General features: G+C 40.0%; 1 protein-coding gene across 1 annotated transcript in view; it reads right to left on the bottom strand.

Annotated features, from left to right (window-relative positions):
• The window catches only part of BCL9 (BCL9 transcription coactivator), a 54,675-nt gene that overhangs the window by 4,428 nt on the left and 36,729 nt on the right, over positions 1–13,518 (bottom strand). Inside the window, exon 9 of the mRNA XM_034414311.3 lies at positions 7,157–7,417. Within this exon, the coding sequence (XP_034270202.1) occupies positions 7,157–7,417 (261 nt within the window). The remainder of the gene's footprint in view (positions 1–7,156; positions 7,418–13,518) is intronic.

The following is a 13,518-nucleotide window of genomic DNA, read 5'->3' as shown; positions in this document are numbered from 1 at the left end:
GACCCATGTCCCTCCTGGTTGGTACTGGCCTCCCGGGAGGTTACACGAGGCTGGCTCCAGGGGATTATAAATGCTTCTCTGAGTGAGGGTGTCTTTCCTGCCACCTTGAAAGAGGCGGTTGTGAAGCCCCTCCTCAAGAAGCCTTCCCTGGACCTGGCTATATTATCAAATTATCGTCCAGTCTCCAATCTTTGCTTTGTTGCGAAGGTTGTTGAGAGTGTGGTGGCGCGACAACTACCCCGATACCTGGATGAAGTTGTCTATCTGGATCCGTTCCAGTCGGGCTTCAGGTCACGATACAGCATGGAAACGGCATTGGTCGCGTTGGTGGATGATCTCTGGAGGGCTCGGGACAGAGGTTGCTCCTCTATCCTGGTCCTTATAGATCTCTCAGCGGTTTTTGATACCATTGACCATGGTATCTTACTGCACCGGCTGGAGAGGTTAGGAATAGGGGGCACCGTGCTTCGGTGGTTCTCCTCCTTCCTCTCTGACCGTTCGCAGTTTGTGTTGGCAGGGGGGCAGAGGTCGACCTCGAGGCACCTTATTTGTGGGGTGCCGCAAGGGTCAGTCCTCTCACCCCTTCTGTTCAACATTTATGTAAAACCGCTAGGCGAGATCATCCGTGGTTTTGGGGTGAGTGTTCATCAGTATGCTGATGATACACAGCTATACATCTCCACCCCAGACCACCCCAATGATGCCCTTGCTGTGATGTCCCGTTGCCTGGAGGCCGTGCGGATCTGGATGGGGAGAAACAAGCTCAGACTCAACCCCTCCAAGACCGAGTGGCTGTGGCTTCCGGCGTCCCGGTATAGTCAGCTGGTACCATCACTGACAATAGGGGATGAGATATTGCTCCCCACAGAGAGGGCCCGCAACTTGGGTGTCCTCCTGGATTCACCGTTATCTTTAGAAGATCATTTGACAGCCATGGCCAGGGGTGCCTTTTATCAGGTTCGCCTGATCCGCCAGTTGCGTCCCTTTCTGGATCGGGACGCCTTGCGCATGGTCACTCATGTCCTAGTTACCTCCCGTATGGACTACTGTAATGCTCTCTACATGGGGCTCCCCTTGAAAAGCACCCGGAGGCTCCAAATGGTCCAGAACGTAGCCGCACGGGTGATTATGGGCGCAGCTTGTTACGCCCATGTAACACCTCTCCTACGCGAGCTGCACTGGCTCCCAGTGGTCTTCCAGGTGCGATTCAAGGTGTTAGTTATCACCTTTAAAGCGCTCCATGGCTTAGGACCTGGGTACCTACGAAACCGTCTTTTGCCACCAATAGCCTCCCACCGACCAGTTCGTTCTCACAGGGAGGGACTACTCAGGGTACCGTCAGTCAAATTATGTTGACTGGCGACTCCCAAGGGGAGGGCCTTCTCTGTGGGGGCTCCAACCCTTTGGAATGAACTGCCCCCGGAGATACGGAATATCCCTGATCTCCGTGCTTTCCACCGTGCCCTCAAGACCCTGATGTTCCAACAGGCGGGGCTAAACATACGAACATGTGAATGATTTTTTAAATGTTATCTAATTCTGGTTTTATTTAATTGACCAAACTAAGTAATAATTTTAATTAGCAATTTTATGATGTTTGTGTGTCTATATTTTTCTTGACTGTACACCGCATTGAGTCCTATGGGAGAAAGGCGGTATAGAAATATAATAAATAAATAAATAAATAAATAAATAAATAAATAAATAAATAAATAAATAAATAAATAAATAAATAAATAAATAAATAAATAAATAAATAAATAAATAAACAAACAAAGTTGAAATTTAAAAAAACCTTTAAAATGCTCTGTGTTTTCCAGAGTGCACACACACAGAAAACATGATGGAAGAGAAGAAATATACACACAGAAATATATAATGTTACTTTATTACTAAGAGAAAATACAGATGCCTTCTATAGCCACTGCTAGTAAAGGGGTTGGAAAAATTCCAGATGCATGCTCTGCCTACTTTTCTTGCCTTATCTTTATAAGAAAAGAGCATAGGATAACATCAACTCTGCAGAGTTTGATCAGACAGGTTTGTAATATTTTGTGGCAGAATTTTAACAGTCAGCACCAGATTTCAAATTTCTCCAAAGAGCTTATAAAAATTGCTGAAACAATGTTGGAAAACTCTCAACTTATATATAAAAGCCTTCTAAAACTCTTTTAAAGAATAAAATCATACAACAGTTTAACAATCTCACTTTCAAGAACCCTTGTTTTTCTAGCTGCATAAGCATAACTATTGGCAAAGCAAATTCTTCTAAGGAAAATGTGTTTGTATCAGTGGTGGGTTGCTCCTGGTTTGGACCAGTTCGCAAGAACCAGTAGTAAAACCAGCGGGAGGCTCACTGACCCGGACGTCAACATAGGTGATCTGTGCATGCGCAGAAGCGGGCGCGATGCAAACCAGTAATAAAGGTAAGTAGAACCCACCCCTGGTTTGTATGCTGCAACTTAATTTCTAGTAACATATTTTTCAGACTTTTTTTATCTGAATTATATACAAAATAGTCGAACAGCAAGGATGCAATCTCAAACTCACTCAGGCAATGAAAAGAACTCATCCAGAACCAGACAAGACATACATTACAAACAGAAAAGAAAGAAAATTATTTTTTTAAAAAATAGGTATGAATGAAGGGGACCAAAAGTGCTAATGAATGCCAGATAGGCAATACAGAGACCAATAGGCACTACACTACATATAGTGAGAAGCAAACAAGAGTAAGGATAAAAGATCCAAGCCTATACAAAAAAATGCAAATCACATAAGGAACATAAACAGAATAAATCTGAATTCTTTTTCTTCTTCTAAGCAAAACTGCTTACACAAATACTAGCTAAAACCGACACACAAAAAGCAGGATGCATTTCAGTCAGTGGTGGGCTGCTACCGGTTCTCCCCGGTTCTTGCGAACCGTTAGTGAGTAGTTTTGAGTAGTTCGGGGAACCGGTAAATACCACCTCTGCCCAGCCCTGGCCCCAATCTATTCGCTGCCTCCCAACTCCCAGCTGATCGGCTAGAAGGAAAAAATCAGGGCTCACTTGACAAAGAAGAGGGAGAAAAAACCAAGACACCGTCACTTTAAATTGAGAAGCCAAGAAGCCTCCCAACTGATCAGCTAGAAGGAAAAAATCAGGACTCCTTCTCAACCATGGGGGGGGAAAAAAGACGCTATCACTTTAAATTGGCAAGCCAAGAAGCAGCTGCTGGAAGGAAGTTTTTGCTCGCAGAGCGAAGTGACATTCACCAGTTCGTTTCTGGATCAGCTGAACAACAAGCTAGATAAGAGGAGGGATTCTTATATGGTTCTATGTTTTTGAAGTTTTGGGGTTTGTGCAACATGGGCTTTGTGTTTCTAAAAAGGTTTGGGCGATTTCCATTGTGAAATATCCTGTCTTGAATGAGTTTTCTGCCTGCTTGTAAATGGAGCCGAACTTCCGGTTTACCAGTAGTAAACATTTTTGAAACCCATCACTGAATAAGTCCATCTTAATATGCTATTCCTGGTGTGTGATGTTTTGTATACATACAGAGAAAGGAGCACTCCTGTAATCTTTGACTTTTAGGCTTGCTGTTAAACATCAGCCATAATACTAATGACTGTTTTGAACAATATGCAGGTTGTATTACACAAATGGCTATTTTATATGTGAAATAATGACTGAAATATTTCTGCACCTATATTGGTTCACACTGTCAGGAAGTTTCTCCTTAGTTTTAGGTTGCTTCTCTCTTTGTTCAGTTTCCATCCATTGCTTCTTGTTTTGCCTTCTGGTGCTTTGGAAAATACATTAACACACACACCGCCACTTTCTTTCTGGCAGCCCGTTAAAAGCCTGTTACCTATCACACTCTTGGGCAAAGCATGTGAGCCATTTTCTCTATTCAGTAGTCCATGAAAGTGCATCTATAGTATGTAGATAATAAAGTTGAAAAAAGGTGAACAACATTTTTACAGAACTATAGATACGTTGAGGCTGGATGTAACAAGGAATGGCTGGGAAGGGAGAGGCCAGGCGAGGCACCCCTTGAGGTGATTGACATTGAGTTGGCCACGCCTACCCAGTCACATGCCATCAAGGCATGCCCACAAAATAAGCCACGCCCACAGAACTGGTAGTAAAAAAATTTAGAACCCACCCGATTTCAGTATTCCTATTTGCAGAAATAATAAAACTTTTTCATATATCAAAGAACCTTCACACAATTCAACCTTCACACACTCACCTCAACCCCTCTTTACCTCAAGTTTGAGGAAATAGACAAAAATGACTGAAAATCACCGAAGTCAGAAAACCTGTCATTTGAATGCTGTCCAAAGTATTCTGAAAATCATTTGCTTTCACTTGAAATTTTTGAGTAATTTGAACATTTGATTCAATGATTTAATTCAAAGTAGTAGTCCAGATTCTTTATCTTTTATTAGATTTGTATACTGTCCTTAATCTCCAAATCAAATTACTTATTTAATCTTTCACACAATCTTGTTAGCCACACAAGTCTCTATGAACCTTATTGCCATAGGACTACAATCATCTAATTTTTTTTAAATTTCTATCTTGTTGAAAATATAAGAGCTGTCTTTAGTATACTTTCAACTCAAGCCCTAGCACTTTAGGGATGAAAAGTCTAACTGATTAGATAAACATCTAAAATAACATTTAACCTGATCAAGAAAGGCAAAATAATTACCAAGAATCCTCTTGTAGAATCTGCTTCTAGCTTTTATGAAAATAAAAGTAGAACAACTTGACTCCAGAAGTTGTGAATGCTCCAACACTGGAAGTTTTTAAGAAAAGATTGGACAACCAATTAACCAATTGATTGGACAACCAATTTTTCTGAAATGGTATAAGGCAGTGATGGCTAACATTTTTGCCATCGTGTGCCAAAAGCGGGGATCGCACCCATAATTCAATGCACCCCGTCCCTGCACATGCGAACCCCCCGTGCTCCCCCTGCTTTTCTCACGTGATGGCACAGTGGCCCAGTTTCTCACCTTCTCCAGGCTCCAGAGGCTTTCTAGGAGCCTGGGGAGGGCAAAAACGGCCTATGCCAACCCCCCGGAGGCCGGAAATGGCCCGTTTCCTGACTTCCAGTGGGCCCAGAAGGCCCGAAAATCAGCTGGCCAGCATGCGCATGCACGTTGGAGCTCAGCTAGGGCAATGCTCGCTTGCCCACTGATATGGCTCCGCATGCCACAGGTGGCACGCGTGCCATAGGTTCACCATCACGGGTATAGGGTTTCCTGCCTGAGCAGGGAGTTGGACTAGAAGACTTCCAAGGTCCCTTCCAACTCTGTTATTCTGTTCTGTTCTATTCTAAAATATCAGTCAGCATTATTACTTCACGTTTTCTAACATAGCTAATTATGGAAAAACATAGCATCCATATGAATATGGTTCCTGCACTGGGAACTAATTCACAGATATGTATGATAAGCATACTTATTTCAAAGACAGACAGGAACAAAATCCATTTTTTCCTCATCTTTATACTAGAAATTATAATAGTGCTTAAAAGTTTATGAACACTTTTGTATTTATTTATTGAATTTATTTAAATAATGGAATTTTGGGCATTCACTATCAAAATCTGATCTTCACAACACAAGCATGCAGAAATATGCCATGGCTTCAAAAATACATTCCTGAGAATCTCTAAAATCAGTTATTGATACTCCCCAGCCTTTAATTTTTTTTAAAAAAAAAGTTTGGATTCTACCATTGATACTCACCAGGCTAGACAAAGTTACAATTTTTTTAAAAAAAAGTTTGGACTCTACCAGCCCAGACAGGCATATCATGTACAAAATAGAAGCAATTCAACACCACTGTTACCCTAACCAAAAGTAGCTCACCAACTAAGAACAAAGGGCCTAATACTCAGAAAAATCCAGGTTAACATCTAAGAAAATAAAGGCCTCTCAAGAAATCTTGGGGGTCCATGGCCACAAAAGGTATTTAAAGGGGGTCCATGGTGGACAAAAGGTTGAGAATCAATGAGCTAGAAGGTTATTGAAGAATGTTCTTTGATAGATAAAACCAAAAAAGAAGCTTTGGCTTGCATGAAAAGCATTACGTTTGGCAAAAGACAAATAGTGCATAAAAATCTTATTCTATCTATGAACCATGGTAGTGACTGCATGGTAATTCAGGCCTACTTTGCTGCCTTTGTGCAGGGATGGCTTGTTATCATTGAAAAGAAATTGTACCAGCAAATTCTACAGGAAAATGTCAGAGTAACTGTCCATTAAGTGAAGCTCAAGAAAAAGTTGGCTATGCAGCAAGACAACTCAAATACACAAGTCATCCAAACAAATAATGATTAAAGCAAAAGAAAGTTATTTGAGAATTGCCAATTCAAAGTTTGGTTTTCATCCCATAGAAATATTGTGAAAGGTTTGTAAGTGGGCATTTCATGTAAGGAAGTCCACCAATATCCCGGAATTGTTTGTAAAGAGATATGGGCTGAAATTCTTCCAAGTCGATACGCAAGATAGTTATTGCAAATATTTAGTTCCAACTACTGCTGTCCACGATGGACACATCAGTTACTGAAAGAAATACTTTTGCCATACACAAATGTATCACTTATATTTTTCTCAGTGAACAAATGAACAAGCAAAATGTTTTTGACCTGTTCAACTGGGTTTTCTTTAACTAGTTTGATGACTTGTGTGGATCTATATATGTATGCAGCAATACTGAAAATTCAAAAGGTTCATAAGCTTTTAGCCACCACTGTATAATTTAAAGAAATCTGGCAATCACAGTGCTCCATTCTAAATATAAAGAAATATATTCAGAGAAGTACTGATGGCAGAAAGGTAAGAAAGAAAAAGGAACGGTGAGTAAGGGGGAAGCCCCTGCATATTATCCTTATAGTATGTGTGTCCTATGAAAAGTATTATTAAAATACCCCAAGCATATGCCTTTTACTATGCTCACTGTGAACTCATGTCTGGCTAATCATAGTCAATTCTTTGCTCTCAAACCGCCCTATTTATTGGAATAATTTCAGTGAGCAAAATTCAGAAAATCCTCTGTTTTCCCACATAACTGTTATTTTTATTTACATTATCTCCAGACAGATGGTAGAACTGTATGTAATTAACAGTGTTTGTAGGATTCTTTCTATTTACCTGAAAGATTGTTAATTGATGGTAAATTTGGGGACCGTGCTGGAGGAGAGTCATCATCTGATGAGGCTACAGTCTTGATAGCATCATGATAGAGCGGTGTTGAACTGGGCATAGCAAACTTGGACATCCGGGACATCATAATAGAAAGAGGATTTTGAGACAGGGTGGGTTCTGGAGGAATTGTATAAGGACTGCTGGAAGGAAGATTTCCAGAAAGAGTCACAGGAGCATTCTGACTAACTGTTGAAGGGGGTGCAACACCTGGAAACAAATACATGCAGGTTAATTAATATTTTTAAAGGTACATTACTTAATGAACTTCGTTAGAAAAATATGCATTGCCAAGAGTTCTTGGCTTCCAAGTTAGAAGTCCTGCAGCTATTTGAAATTACTTAATACCATGTCATTATTTTTGTTTGTTCTAATCTTGCCTTATCATGTACTTATAGAATACTTATAGAATTTCCCCTCAGCAGGAAAAGGCATTCCTCATCACTTCTATTGCTAGACCTTTTAAATTGAACATGTGAGGGATGAATTTAGAATCTGCTGTATGCAAAGCACATGATCTCCCGCTGAGCTATGATGAGCCTAAAAATCCTATTATCAGGAAACTGTTCTACAATTTGTCTACTAAAAAACAATTGAACACAACAGACATTCTCTCCGAAGACCATCCTTTGGCCACATGTGTTTCAGAATAAATGATTACAGGAGACAAGAAGATCTAACTATTCAAGGCTAATTAAGCTTCAAAGTGTTCTAGAATTCTTTTGATGGGATAAAGAAAGGTGCTGTAATTTAATTGACCTTTAGCTAATTTGTAAAAATAGGATCTTCCCACTATTAGTCCATCAATGTTCAAGTAAAACCAGGACATAACCCTGAAGAGACAAATGCTGTGCTTGTTGCTCAATTTGTTTTCTTTGATAGTTAGGTTTGTCTTCAACACAGTCATACTGAGTCATAGGAGCGGCTAAATGAAAGGAAGGAAGGAAGATGGGCTTCATCTTAAGTGAAACAACTGCAGCTTTTGATGATATTTTTATTACAAGAAACATACCACAAGTGCTAAGAGTTATATTATATATGATAGATGTACTACATAGAATTATGCAGCAGTTTGAAAGTAAGCATTTGTTTATTAAATCTGTTTGCTGCCCATCTCACAACAAGGTGACGTTAATGAATATAGTGGTAGTATCGTAGTACAGGGATGAAATGCTACCGGTTGGGGCCGGTTCGCCCGAACCAGTAGTAAAAAAAGCTACCATTCGCCTGAACCGGTAGTAAAAAAATGCTTAAAAAAGTAAAAAAACAAAAGTTCTGACGATCAGCTGTGTGACAATCAGCTGTGCCTCCTAATTGTTGGAACTTTTTTTTAAAACTTTTTTAAAGCATTTTTTTACTACCTATTTGCCTGAACCAAGTTCTGATGATCAGCTGTGTGGCAATCAACTGTGCCAGGCAATGTCGGAACAATTTTTTAAAATCTTTTTTTAGCATTTTTTTTTACTACTAATCAGCTGTGTGACAATCAGCTGTGCCTGATTGTCTGTGAGGTTCCTGCTTGTTGCAGGGGCCATTTTGTGTGAAGTCCAGCTGCTTTTGCATTGTGTGTGAGTCAGTTGTGTAGCTTTTGTGTTATTTTTGTGTAAAGTGTGATAGTTGGTTTTTGAGCTCTCTGTGACTCTGTGAGGTTCCTGCTTGTTGCAGGGGCCATTTCGTATGAAGTCCAGCTGCTTTTACATTGTGTGTGAGTCAGTTGTGCAGCCACGCCCACCCGGTCACATGACCACCAAGCCACACCCACCCGGTCACATGACCACCAAGCCACACCCACCAAGCCACACCCACAGAACCGGTAGGGAAAATTTATAAATTTCACCACTGTCATAGTACCATAGCTATTTTGTACCATTAGGAATTGCCTGGGCAAGAGTACAGTACTTGCAGGTGGCTTTGGAAGAGAATTAATGCTTGCAAAATGCCACTTTCACAATCTTCCCTACTTTAATTAAACATTTATTTTGAATATTAGTTACCTTACTAATGGGAATTCCAATGCAAGCATTTATAGTTCCTTTTTGGAGGATATGCGAAGTAAAGCTGAACAAGCAAGAAGCTTTTAGAAGTTCAGACACTGTTATAAACTGTTTTTAATGCAAAAGGCTAACTAGTTTGTAATTTTTCTCTAATATTCTAATATAATAGTGTGCAATTAGTGACCATAACAAAAATTCTAGGCAATTTTTTTTTAGAATTTAAGCCACATCCTGCATACAGTATAGGGCTTTATGTTAATAATTCTAGAATTAAATTTGGTTGGTATTCAGAGTATGGTATTCAGACAAGGACTATGTGTTGCTTGGAAATATTACTGTCTCAGATTGATAATGAGAAAGTGAGGAAGAAAATCTTATTTCAGAGGGTGACTTTTGAATTTCAGAAACCATTTCTAATTCACATTCAAATGAAATCTGAGTATTTTACTTCATCAAAGAGGTGTATCATCACATAGCTATCTGCAGAAAAGTTATAAAAGCTTAAGCATAAAGGGGAAATAGGCAAGCTAAAGACATCAAAGCAGCTTTTTTGCCATGTCAGTAGTAAAAGAAAGAAAAGAAACTGCTTGAATAAGGTCAATAGTAACTGGTGATAAGAAAAAGGCATGACTCCTGATGGAATGAAACAGAAAAGACAATGTGGCACTCATGAGTAGAGAACACCTGATTACTAAAAATCAGTTAAGTCTGTAGAACCAGGTCAATCACATCTATGAGTCTTGAAAAAGCTTGCTGATGTCATTCCAAAGTTCCCCTGCCTGAAATATATAGTCCCAGATGACTAGAAAAGGTCAAATCTTCAAAAGGGAAAAAGAGAAGCACCTCCCTGATAACTATAGATGACCTGGCTTAACTCTGATACTAGGCAAAACTCTAACGTAGCTTAACTTTGGGATCATTGGGAATAGAATGACTGCTTAACAGAAGCCAATGTGGGTTTATCATGAACAAATCATGCTAAATCAACATGATCTCCTTTTTTCATAGGGTGACCAGTTTAAGAGATTGTGGTAGTGCAGTGGGCATAGTACTCTGACTTAAACGTTTGACATGATCTCCCAGGAAATTCTAGCAGAGAAGATACAAAAATGCAGGCTGTGCCATACTACATTAGCTGGATATACATCTAAACGAACAATATTTCCCAGAGAGTCTGCATCAGTGGTGGTATAGTTGTTTAAGACGGGAAGCTAGAAAGTCACCAAATTTGCAGGTATTCTTTTTCTCTAAGTGCATGATCTTGCATTTAGAAACATTGACTGCATTTTCACATTTTTGATCAATGCTAAATAATTTCCCATGTTACAAATATCCCTAGGAATGTCAACTCTATTATACATTTTTGTGTGTAATACATGTAGGAATTCATTCCTACACTGGGCAGGGGATTGAACTAGATCATGGCTGTCAAACATGCGGTCCACGGGCCGGATGCATCACGCACTGGCCAAGCCCACATCCTGTTTAGCAAAGGGGAAAAAAGTCCCAATACGTCTGCCATGACGACGTGAGTTTGACACCCCTGAACTAGATGTCTCCAATAGTTCCTCCTGCCCTTACATTCCATAATTCTATAAAACTATATTCCTTTGTCTGGGTTACTTAAAGGGCAAAGCATATAGGAGCTTGAAAGATTTATGTACAGCTGAGGTCTCACCCTTTTCATGTTGAAGAGTGATAGGAAACTAGCAACACTTTTATAAACTTCATAAACCTTATTCTGTTCTGTTCTGTTCTATTCTGAACTTTCAAAAGTTTGACCACTGTTAAGGTAAAAATTAGGTTTGCCTCAGAAGTACAGGAGATCCCTACTATTAACAAAAACAGATTGCTGCTCCATTGCAATGATTTCTCTGAAACACTAGAGGACAGTGTACCCAAATAGTTGACTTGGTTGCCTTCCTAATTCCCGGAATAACATGATTTCATAGACTGAATTGCTCCCAAGGCTGGATCTATCAAACAACTGCATGCAAACATTGCACACTGGAGACTTGCTTTATTACAATCTTACAGGGTGAGAATAGTCCGTTGCCTTTAAACTATAAATCTTGAAGATTAAATGGCACTTGCAATTCTGCAGGGAAAACAAGGTCATGTGAATCAAAACCAAGGAATTCCATTTTGTGGAATGGTAAAATCCATGAAAATTTCAACTGACATTTCTCTAACAACTCATAACAGACACTCAAGTCCAATACTAAACTAACTTCCATATGAGTGTATAGTGATAGAGAGCATTTGTATGCGAAATATCTAAAATCCACTAAAATAGAGAATTTACCAAATGGCGGTTACTATCCTAACTTCTGGCTCTTTTTCAAAAATGTCCTTAAGTGACAATTTTATGCCACACTCAGGTTGGTGGCAGAACCTAACCAACCCTGACTGATATCAAAATACTAAGCAGGGCTGATCACTAGAAATCATCAGGGTATAGATTTGACCAAGAAAATTCCCAGAAGGCAGCAATAACAAACTATTTCAGCATTATTACAGTATGGATATAAAAGAAATCCTATTTCAAAATGGTTCTCTAACTAATGGCCATGTTCTCAATATTTCTGCTTAATAATTTAATCAGTCAAACTGGATAGGTATATTGGGCTGCTAAACAAGGAACATACATTTAAACAGCTTGCTCAATTATCAATTCACAGTTTCCACCAATTCTGTTACTAGATTACTGACCCCTAGCTCTTTGCTATAGTTTGAAATTTAGAGAGGGAAGATACAGTCATGTGAAAAAGAAAGTATACCCTATGAGTTCTATGGTTTTATCTATCAGGACATAATAAAAATCACCTGATTAAAAATAGGTAAATACAGCCTCAGATGAACAGCACATGACATATTACACCTTGTAATTTATTTTACAAAAAGAAATTGAAAATGGAGAAGCCATGTGTAAAAAAACTAAGTATACCCTTTACAGGAGGGGTGTCAAACTCAAGGCCTGGGAACCGGATCTGGTCCGCGGGGTACTTAGATCTGCCCTGTAGGGTCACCCTGGAAACAGCGAAGGACTGGCCCGCTGTGCTTCTGCCAGTGAAAACGGAGCTCGGGAGGGCTGCGTGCGGTCCTCCGGAGCTCCTGTTTTTGCTGGCAGAGGGTTGCAGGAGGCCGTGGCAGGCGAAAACGGAGCTCGGGAGCCCATTATTGCTGGCAGAGCACTCGGGCCACCACCGGCACCCCCGACATGAATGATGTTGAGCTGGCCATGCCCATCCTGGCCACATCCATCCCAGCCCCCGGAGGTCAAACACAACCCTGATGCGGCCCTCAATGAAATTGAGCTTGATATCCCTGCTTTACAGCTTCCATAGGTAAGAAGGGGCTAATATTAGAGAAGCCACTGTTGCTGCCCATCAATCTGTGAATGGTGTTAAGGCCATTTCCAAACAATTTAAAGTCCATCATTCTACAATGAGGAAGATTATTCATAAGTGGAAAACATTCAAGACAGTTTTCCATCTTCCCAGGAATGGATGTCCCAGCAAATTCATCCCAAGATTAGACCATGCAATGCTCAGAGAAATTGCAAAAAATTCAAGAGTTGCATCTCAGACTTACAGGCATCAGTTAGCATGTTAAATGTTGAAGTTCATGATAATATAATTACAAAAAGACTGAACAAGCATGGGTTTCCAGGAGAAAGCCTCTTCTCTCTAAAAAGAACATGGTAGCATGGCTTAGGTTTTCAAAGTTAAACAACTCATAAGACTTCTGGAACCCTGTTCTTTGGACAGACGATACCAAAGTGGAGGTGTCTGGCCATAGTGCACAATGCCATGTTTGGTGAAAACCAAAAATAGCATATCAGCACAAACACCAGCCATCAAGCACAGTGGTGGAGAGATGATGATTTGGGCTTGTTTTGCAGCCACAGGACCTGGGCACCTTGCAGTCATTGAGTCGACCATGAACTCTACTGTATACCAAAGATATTCTAGAGTAAAATGTGAGGACACCTGTCTAACAGCTAAAGCCTGGCTGACACTGGGTCATGCAACAGGACAATGATCCAAAGCACACCAGCAAATCTACAATAGAATGGCTGAAAAAGAATCAAGGTGTTGCAATTGCCCAGTCAAAGTCCAGACCTCAACCCAATTGAAATGATGTGGTGGGACCTTAAGAGAGCTGTGCATAAAATAAACACCCATAAATCTCAATGAGCTGAAAAGAAACTGAAGAAGAGTGGGCCAAAATTCCTCCATAATGATGTGAAAGACTGATAAGTCATACAAAAAATGATTACTTCAGGTTATTGTTGCTAAAGATGGTTCCTCAAGC

This window comes from Pantherophis guttatus, chromosome 5 (genome assembly GCF_059756535.1).
Source record: "Pantherophis guttatus breed Tessera chromosome 5, ASM5975653v1, whole genome shotgun sequence".
Classification (NCBI taxonomy): domain Eukaryota; kingdom Metazoa; phylum Chordata; class Lepidosauria; order Squamata; family Colubridae; genus Pantherophis; species Pantherophis guttatus.
The sequence above is the reverse complement of the archived record's forward strand: the minus strand, read 5'-3'. Positions and strand labels throughout refer to the sequence as shown.